Consider the following 8,853-nt stretch of genomic DNA (forward strand, 5'->3'; position numbering starts at 1 on the left):
TTTGTTTCATCATAGCCCGGAAGTCTGCATTTCTGCGCCCAGCTTCCCGGGACACGGGGTCGCCTGGGTCCCAGTGTGCACCCGTGAAGGGCACGGAGTGGCCTGAACCGTCTTTGCTTCCTGAGTATTTTTTTTTTTTTGCAATTTTGGGACCCAGGGGTCAGGACCCTTCTGAGCCCTAAATGAGCAAGGGGTTCTCTGAAGACCCATCCTTTGTTTTCTTTGCTCAGAACCGGACTCTGTCTCTTTGAGACACGGTTTTATGTAGCCCAAGCAGGCCTCAAGACACATGTAGCTGAGGATGACCTTGGACGTCTGTTCCTTTCTCCCCTTCCAATGTGAGACGACAGGCCGATGTACCCCCGTTATGCTGTGCTAGGGATCGAACCTAGGGTGTTGTACTGCTGTGTAGACTTCCCATAAGCTGAAAAATATCCTAGCCCCATTACAAAAAGAGACTTATTTGGGGCAGTGGTGGCGCACGTCTTTAATCTCAGCATGTGGGAAGCAGAGGCAGGTGGATCTCTGTGAGTTCCGGTTCAGCCAGGGCTACACACAGAAACCTTGTCTTTTTGTTTTGCTTTTAGAGACAGGGTTTCTCTGTGGCTTTGGAGGCTGTCCTGGAACTAGCTCTTGTAGACCAAGTTGGTGTCAAATTCACAGATTCTCCTGCCTCTGCCTCCCGAGTGCTGGGACAAAAGGTGTGCCACACCACCACCGGGCTCGAAACCTTGTCTTGAAAACAAAAGGAGAGTTTTTTATTTTATGCGTATGGGTGTTTTTTTTTTTGTTTTTTGTTTTTTTTTGTTTTTCGAGACAGGGTTTCTCTGTGGCTTTGGAGGCTGTCCTGGAACTCACTTGGTAGTCCAGGCTGGTCTCAAACTCACAAAGATCCGCCTGCCTCTGCCTCCCGAGTGCTGGGATTAAAGGCGTGCGCCACCAACACCCGGCTGCGTATGGGTGTTTTGCCTGTGTGTCCGTTTGTGGACTTATGCATGCCTGGAACCATCTCTCCAGCCCCTCAGCTCATTTTTTCTTCCATCATTTTTATTTATTTTACATACCAACCACAGTTTCCCCTCCCTCCATTCCTCCTGCCCCCCCCTCCCCACCACCCTCACCCACTCCTCTGTCTCCACTCAGATGGGGTAAGGTCTCCCTCCCTCGGGAATCAGCAAGGCATGGCGCACCAAGCTGCTGAACAAGGCATCCAGGTTCCAAAGAGCCAGTCCAGGAGCTCAGCCCAGTGCCTGACTGTGGATCTCTGCATCTGCTTGCACTGGGTACTGGATAAGGTCTCTGTGGTGACAACTAGGGCAGTCCCCAATCTGGGTACAGAGGAAGGCCAGTCTCCACTATTGCCGAGTCATCCCTGTGGTCTCCCAGGAGCCTCCCAGGCACCTGGTTTCTCTCCAACCCCTCTATCAAGCTATGCCCCATCAGTCTCCTGCCTGTGTTGCCCACAACTGGACCACCCTGATCCCTCACGTCCCCTCAGCCCATTTAATCTAGAGAGGATTTCTTGTAGCACAGGTTGACCTGGAGCTAACTTTGTAGCCAAGGACGATCGTGAAACTTGCCACCATGCCTTGCTTGGTGGTGGCTCTCTGGGCCTATTCTCTATTGCAACTACAGACAGCAGAAGATGGGGCGGGGCCTCCCCAGCCCAGCTCCGTGGTAGGATGCAAAGGGGCTCCCTCACAACAACGATGGGCAGATGCCCTGTCTTTCACTCCTCTTTTTATGTTTTGTTTTTGAGACAAGGTCTGACTGTGTATCCCTCCTTATGTAGCTGCACCAGGCTGGCGTGGAACTCCAGAGGTCCGCCCGCCTCTGCCTTCAGAGAACCGGGTTTAAAGTCTGTCTTTTCTTCTTCAGTGGGTCTTTTGAGCAGTGAAATGTGGTAAGCGAGGTGTATGCCTGCCATCCCAACACTTGGGAGGTCAGCCTCTGCTACCAGACTGAGACCCTTTCTCAAAACAAAACTAAGCCCCTTGGTACGGCTAGCACGAGTGATGCGCGTTTCTAAAGCAGGTGCTAAGGACTTCAGACCACTTTCGCGACTGGGGTTGGGTCCTGGCCTCAGCCTCTCCGATCTTCGAACACCTGGCAGTCACCATTGGGCCGCCAAGACGTAAGAGAGTGCTGATTGGGTAGCGGATCCGTCGCTCCGGATCATTCACCAATGAGACCTCCATGTCTCCTTGGAGCTCCGCCCCCAGACGCTCACAGGCCCCGCCCCCAGAGCCTGCGCTGGCCAGTGGGACCCCTTGGCTGCCTGCTCGGCCCCTCCTTCTGACGGCACAGACTCGTTTGCATAGAAGTCCCGCCCCTGGCTTTGCAGGACGTCAGCGAGGACTGCAGGGGCCCGAGCCTCCGCCGCCGCCTGCAGCCCCGCAACCGCTCGTGGGGCCCGGTCTCCAGCGCAGTCGCCAGGGTCTCCGCCGTCAGCGTCGTCTCAGCTCGGAGCGGTCAAGGTGAGCGCATCTCGGCCACACACAGAGCAGCCCGCGTTTGAGTGACAGCTGGGGAAGAAGCGGGTGCGCGACTCGGGTGTGGTGGCTGTGGGTCTCGCATCGGCGTCCCGCTTCAGACACCCTGTAACCTTAATCCTTCACCCGGTGCTGGGGCCCGGGCTCTGCGGCAGGGGGGGAAGGGAAGGCCGGGCCTTGCGGGAGGCTAGTGCGTGCTCGTGCTCGTGGGGTGAACACGCGTGTGCGCGCCCGCTGGGCATGGATAGGCTCGCGTGAACTCAGGACGTGCACCGTGCACGGTTGTGGAGGCTTGTGTGTGCATGGTGCGCGTGCGCGGCGTGCGTGGGTCCTGGTTCAAGTATGCGCTCACACGCGTGTGGAGCTATGCTCGTGCGGGGTATGTCCTCGCCAACGGCCAGGTGCACACTCGCACACTGGCTGGTGTTGGGGCATCTGTGTGTGCAGCTGTGCATGGATGCAAGGAGCTGTGCGCATGCCTAGGCCTGCAGACATCACGCGCGTTTGCTTGCTTCTCTTGCTAGCCCCGCGCTTGTGCACACGGCAGGAGTTTGGGTCAGCCTGCCTTGGATGCTTCATTGTGTGCATGCGCGAGGGAATTTGTGCATGTGAGTCTGTGGTTACCCGTCTGTCACGTGATGCGGCTATCTCAGGGCCCCAATTCTTCAGGAGAGCACTGGGGATCCTCGTGTACTCCCGTGCTCCCGCTCAGGGTGCCGGGGACCTGCAGGGGTGCTCCTGTCACAGCCTCCTTGAAACCTTGGGCCTGCCAAGGTGGCAGCGGGAGGGCCCATGTGACATTGGGGGTCCTGGTGGAAAGAGGGTGTCCCCGGCTGCCGCCGCCCGTGTCCTGATGCACCTCACAGGCCCTCTGCGCCCCGCCCCGCCCCCGCAGATGGCGTCGGCCACAGATTCGCGCTATGGGCAGAAGGAGTCCTCCGACCAGAACTTCGACTATATGTTCAAGATCCTGATCATCGGGAACAGCAGCGTGGGCAAAACCTCCTTCCTCTTCCGCTATGCTGACGACTCCTTCACACCGGCCTTCGTCAGCACGGTTGGCATAGACTTCAAGGTCAAAACCATCTACCGCAACGACAAGAGGATCAAACTGCAGATCTGGGTGCGCAGGGCCTGAGGGGAGAATCTTCCCGGGGCTGCCTGCTGTGTGCGGGCGGGGCTCAGACATGAGGTGTTCTCAAGTCCTTCTCTGGGCTCCAGTGTGAGGAGGCAGCGGGCTAGCCCAGGATGACCCTGAACTCCTGACCCCCCCTGTCTCCACCTCGCCAAGCCCGGGATGGCAGACTTCCCATCAAGGAGTAATCTTTTGAGTAGGGTCTTTCTGTGCAGTCCTGGACACGCTCTGTAGACCAGGCTGGCCTTGACCTCCCGCCCAGCCACAGCAGACCTGGGCAGCGTCTGGCTTCTGTCACTCCTGCCGATATTGGCCTTTTCAAGCTTCACTGTGCTCTCCACAAGGGCTTGGGGTTACTTGTTCACCTTCTTTGGAGGGCAGGGGGTTGAGACAGGGGTTCTCTATGTAGTTCTGGCTGTCCTGGAATTTACTCTGTAGATCAGGTTGACCTCGAACTCAGAGATCCACCTGCCTCTGCTGGGAATAAAGGTGTGCACCAACCACCCCCACCCCCACCCCCCAGCAGTTTGTTCTTTTTTGAGACAGGGTTTCTCTATGGCTTTGGAGCCTGTCCAGGCTACCCTCGAACTCACCTGCCTCTGCCTCCCGAGTGCTGGGATTAAAGGCGTGCACCGCCAACGCCGGCTGCTGCTGCTTCTTTTTTTTAACAGTCCTGTGAACCCCCCTTCTGGCACAGGACATTTGGGCAGCACCCAGTTTGTATTCGTTGAATGAATGAGTGATTTTGCTACGACCCATCTGGCACGAAGGCCACCCAGCCTTGTTTTCCTGGTCCACTGTCTCTGGACCTCAAAGGGGCTGCTTGGTCAGCCTCCAAACACACTTCTCCTCAGAGGGCCCCTCTGACCACCATCTCTTCCTTCCCCAGGACACAGCAGGGCAAGAGCGGTACCGCACCATCACCACAGCCTACTACCGGGGGCGCCATGGGGTTCATCTTAATGTATGACATCACCAACGAGGAGTCCTTCAATGCCGTGCAGGACTGGTGAGCCGCTCACCCGCTCACAACGGTGGATCTGGGGACTGGAGGCAGCAGGAGCAGTGACTCAGTTTGGGAGTGCCTGCCTGGCCTGGATGGCCTTGAGTCCTGTCCCGAGCACGTCCAAAGACAGCAAGGAACAGTCGGGGACAACATGTGGCTGTTTCCTGGGGTTGTGGAAGGGACACGGGGTGACCAATATGCTGGGCAAGCGCTCCCACTGACGTGCTGCGTTTAAACGCTCTGTCCAGCCAGGAGTGGGAGGTCAGGTCTGCAGCCAGGCTACTTGGGAAGCAGAGGCAGGAGGATCAGGTGAGCTCACCTGCCCCTGGCTGAGCAGCTGCCCAGCAGGTGTGAGAACCTGGATCGCACCCACAGCATCAACCCCAGTTCCGTCAATCTCTACAGTCAGTGTGACAGAGCATCAGATGCCACCCAACATTTGGGAAACGGGCAGGGAGGTCCAGGACAACCCGGGCTCATGAAGAAACCCAGCTCAGCTACCCAGGGGCAGGGGAGTCAGTGTGAGGGCCGGGTCCTACTCCCTCCTCAGCCTCTGGTTGTCTCCTGCAGGTCGACGCAGATTAAAACTTACTCGTGGGACAACGCCCAGGTGCTGCTGGTGGGGAACAAGTGTGACATGGAGGACGACCGGGTGGTGTCGTCGGAACGTGGCCGGCAGCTTGCGGACCACTTGGGTGAGTCCCCAGCAGGGCTGCAGCCCTCATCGGACTGGTCCAGCGACCCTGACCCCCTCATGGGGCTGGTCCAGGGACCCTGATCCCCTCATCGGGCTGGTCCAGCGACCTTGACCCCCTCATCGGGCTGGTCCAGCGACCCTGACCCCCTCATCGGGCTGCTCCAGGGACCCTGACCCCCTCATCGGGCTGCTCCAGGGACCCTGACCCCCTCATCGGGCTGCTCCAGGGACCCTGACCCCCTCATCGGGCTGCTCCAGGGACCCTGACCTCCATACTCACACGCCCCACAGATCAGGGACAAGCGTGAACCCGGTGGTTCATACTTGTGAAAGCTAGCCGCTGTGACCGTGGAGCGTGGCTGCCCCCTAGAGTAAATGCTGAAACCACGCAGGTCTGAGTGCTGGAGGAGGCTGGCTGGGCGGTCACTGAAGACTCACCCTCATATGGCCTCCCTGGGACCCCGAGAATGTGGCTCTGTTGTCACCCCTCCATTCCCAACACAGGGTTTGAGTTTTTCGAGGCCAGCGCCAAGGACAACATTAATGTCAAGCAGACCTTTGAGCGCCTGGTGGACGTGATCTGTGAGAAGATGTCCGAGTCGCTGGACACGGCTGACCCTGCGGTCACAGGCGCCAAGCAGGGTCCACAGCTCACCGACCAACAGGCACCTCCTCACCAGGACTGCGCCTGCTGAGCCGCACCCCACGAGGGGCAAGCCCCCACCCCATCACCCTATTTATTATTGTAGCTATCTATTTATTTATTTATTTATTAAGGACTCCCCTGGTCGCGTCCCCTCCCTCCCCGTCCATACCCACTCCCGCTCGGCTGTGGTGTGTTGTGCTCACCGCTCTGCACCCTGAGACCTCCCCCTTTTAGTTTTGTGAACCACCCCACGCAGTTGTCACTGTAAAGAGGGACCAGGCATCACTTGGGAGCAGGCTGAAGGGAGACGGCGGGGCCTGCCGGGGCCAAGGCTGGTAGATGCCATGTGGGCCGCCGGCTTCATACAGGCTGGCACCTGCTAGCCTGAGCCTTCCACCCCACCCTACTGATCTTTGGGTAGATGGGGTGGGGACATTCCCAAACCTGTTTTGACGTCCTGAGTGTCAAACGTAACCCCCACTTCCCTAGAAGTTATGAAGACTACACAGTTCAATAAAGCTAGTGGACCGTGCTGCGTCTCTGCTGGCCCCGCCCGGCCCCCTACACCGGCAGCCAGACTAGAAATTTAAAGACATTTAATGAAATTTCCACATGGCCGCCCAACTTCAAATGACCCCACTCCATGGGGCATGTCCTTGCCTTTGTCACCTGGGATCCAGGGACCCTCAGAGCCGACACTTGCAGGCTCACAGGACTTCTTGGTCCGATTGAAAAGCCTGGCGGTGGCAGCGGCGCTGGAGGCAGTTTCACACGGGGCCCTGTCTCCATGGTGGACTCCGAAGCGATGGCTGGTCCAGTCTGTCAGCCTGTTCCAGAACCTCCTGTGGGAATGCGCCCATCGGCCGACTCACGCGCAGCACTGGAAGCTCAGTTCACGCAGCCCGGAGTGGGCAGCGGTTCAGGGGCCTGTGCACAGCAGAGGAGGTCAGGTCACACCAGGCGGGGCCGAGCCAGCACCACGGAGCCCCGCTCACCCTGGGGCTGGGCTCACCCAGTACTTCAGGTAGGACAGATAGGTGTCCCAGCCCAGGGTCAGCCCGTTGATGTAGGTGACTCGGAATTGCGACGGGATGAAGAGGAAGTTCACCAGTTGAGCGGCAGGCCAGACGCACCAGTCAGCCTGCAGGAAGGCAGACCGGCCACCGTCAGGGGCGGGGCTATGGTGGGCGGGGCCTGGAAGGCCGAACGGGGGTGGAGCCCCAGTAAGGGGCCGGCCTGGTCACGCCCACCTTGTAGAAGTCCCAGAATTTGGCCCGCAGCTCCTGGCAGCTCTCCTCCAGCGTCTGGCCTTCCAGACTGCCAAGGCCTGGGAAGAAGAATGTAAAGGCTGAGGTGGCTTCGGGGCAATAACACTGGCAGGGCTGGGTGTGGCTGCGGGGCCGGGCAGGGTCAGGGGAAATGCGCAGCTGCTGTCGGCGAGGGGGCAATGGCCGGAGTCACACGTGCTTCAGCAGGTCATCCCGGGACACCAGGGCCACCTCACCCATCAATCCAGTCCCCACCGACCCTCAGGGTCCGTTCTCCTCCCCACAGCCCACAGCTGGCCTCTGCGGAGCCCTCGTGCTGCCCCGACCCCACACAGTCCTACCCATCCCAGGGCACTCCCTAAGAGCCATACAAAAGCGCAGGACGGCTGCGAGCTCAGCCTAACATGGCAGATGAGCGTCTCCAGGGACGTCTACACGGTGGCCTGTGGTATGTCGGTATAGACGTAACTGATGTGGGAACCCAGCCCGCTGTGGGCTTCACCACTGCCGAGGCGGGGGGACTGGAGGGATAATGACGCTGAGCACAGCCAGGCAGACATACAGTTGTCCCACTCCGGCTGCGACACGTTCCTGCCTTCCTCTCCCCACCACTGTACTGAACCGCTCGGGGCTCCTCCGGGTGCGGGTATCTTAAAAGCTGGGCGTGGCGGCGCACGCCCAGGCAGTACCAGCACCCGGGAGGCAGAGGCAGGCGGATCTCTGCGAGTTCAAGGCCAGCCTGGTCTACACGGCAGAGGCAGGCGGATCTCTGCGAGTTCAAGGCCAGCCTGGTCTACACAGCGAGCTCCAGGACAGCCAGGGCTGCACAGGGAAACCCTGTCTCGAAAAAACAAAAATAAAGAAACAGACGAAAAAGAGAAAGAGTAGGGCCCGCGAGCACCCCGGGCACGACCCAGTCTCCGCGACCGCTTCTTACCCAGGAAGTACCAGGCGCCCAGGACGGGCGAGGCCACCAGCTGGTCCACCAGGACCTTCTTCACCACGCTCGGAAGGCTGCGGAGCCCCGAGGCGGGCAGGAGGCGGTCCAGCCACAGGTACCAGAAATGCAGGAAGGGGCCCATGCTGCACCCCACCGCGAACATGCTGGCTGGGGGGGGGGGGAGTCAGGGTGAGCGCCCGCCCGCCCGCCCGCGCGCCCGCCCGCCCCGCCGGGCCGGTCCCGCGCACCTGAGCGCCGCGCGCTGAACCTCTGTCCCGGCCGCGCGCGCACCTCCCAGGCCTGCCGCGCGCCGTCGCCCGCGGCCATGAGCATGCCGCAGCCCAGCGTGTTGGTGACGAGCAGCGCGCGGCCCTGGAACAGCGGCCGACCCGCGGCCAGCGCCTTCCGAGCCCAGCGCCAGCCGCCGGGAGCCATGGACGCTCACACGACAGAGCCCCGGCCCCGCCCCCGGCGCGGACCCACCACGCGCCGCGGCGCCGGCCACGCACGCCCGACCAATCATATGCCGCGCCGTAGACCCGCCCCGCTCGACTCGGACCAATCAGAAACGCCGCCTCGGCTTTACCTGCTCTCCGCTGACCCATAGACCTGCGCTGGCCAATGGCGGAGCGGGGTCTCGCCGGCTACCCGCGGTTTCCCGCCCCCTGA

At 60.3% G+C, this 8,853-nt stretch overlaps 2 protein-coding genes across 2 annotated transcripts; one reads left to right on the forward strand and one right to left on the reverse strand.

Annotated features, from left to right (window-relative positions):
• Positions 1–2,325: 2,325 nt before the first annotated feature.
• Rab3a (RAB3A, member RAS oncogene family) lies at positions 2,326–6,508 on the forward strand. The gene is given in 6 exon segments (XM_005086118.3): positions 2,326–2,477; positions 3,388–3,615; positions 4,517–4,567; positions 4,569–4,636; positions 5,204–5,328; positions 5,835–6,508. Coding segments are annotated over 5 exon segments (663 nt in total). The 5' UTR covers positions 2,326–2,477; the 3' UTR covers positions 6,026–6,508.
• Positions 6,509–6,555: 47 nt separating this feature from the next.
• Mpv17l2 (MPV17 mitochondrial inner membrane protein like 2) lies at positions 6,556–8,652 on the reverse strand. The gene is made up of 5 exons (XM_040742093.1): positions 8,433–8,652; positions 8,182–8,352; positions 7,227–7,303; positions 6,989–7,117; positions 6,556–6,903 (listed from the first exon to the last, which is right to left on the reverse strand). The coding sequence occupies exons 1-5, from the start codon at positions 8,617–8,619 to the stop codon at positions 6,865–6,867; spliced, it is 603 nt and encodes a 200-aa protein (XP_040598027.1). The 5' UTR covers positions 8,620–8,652; the 3' UTR covers positions 6,556–6,864.
• Positions 8,653–8,853: the final 201 nt, after the last annotated feature.

The sequence above is a fragment of the Mesocricetus auratus genome, unplaced genomic scaffold, assembly GCF_017639785.1.
Source record: "Mesocricetus auratus isolate SY011 unplaced genomic scaffold, BCM_Maur_2.0 Super-Scaffold_6731, whole genome shotgun sequence".
Classification (NCBI taxonomy): Eukaryota; Metazoa; Chordata; class Mammalia; order Rodentia; family Cricetidae; genus Mesocricetus; species Mesocricetus auratus.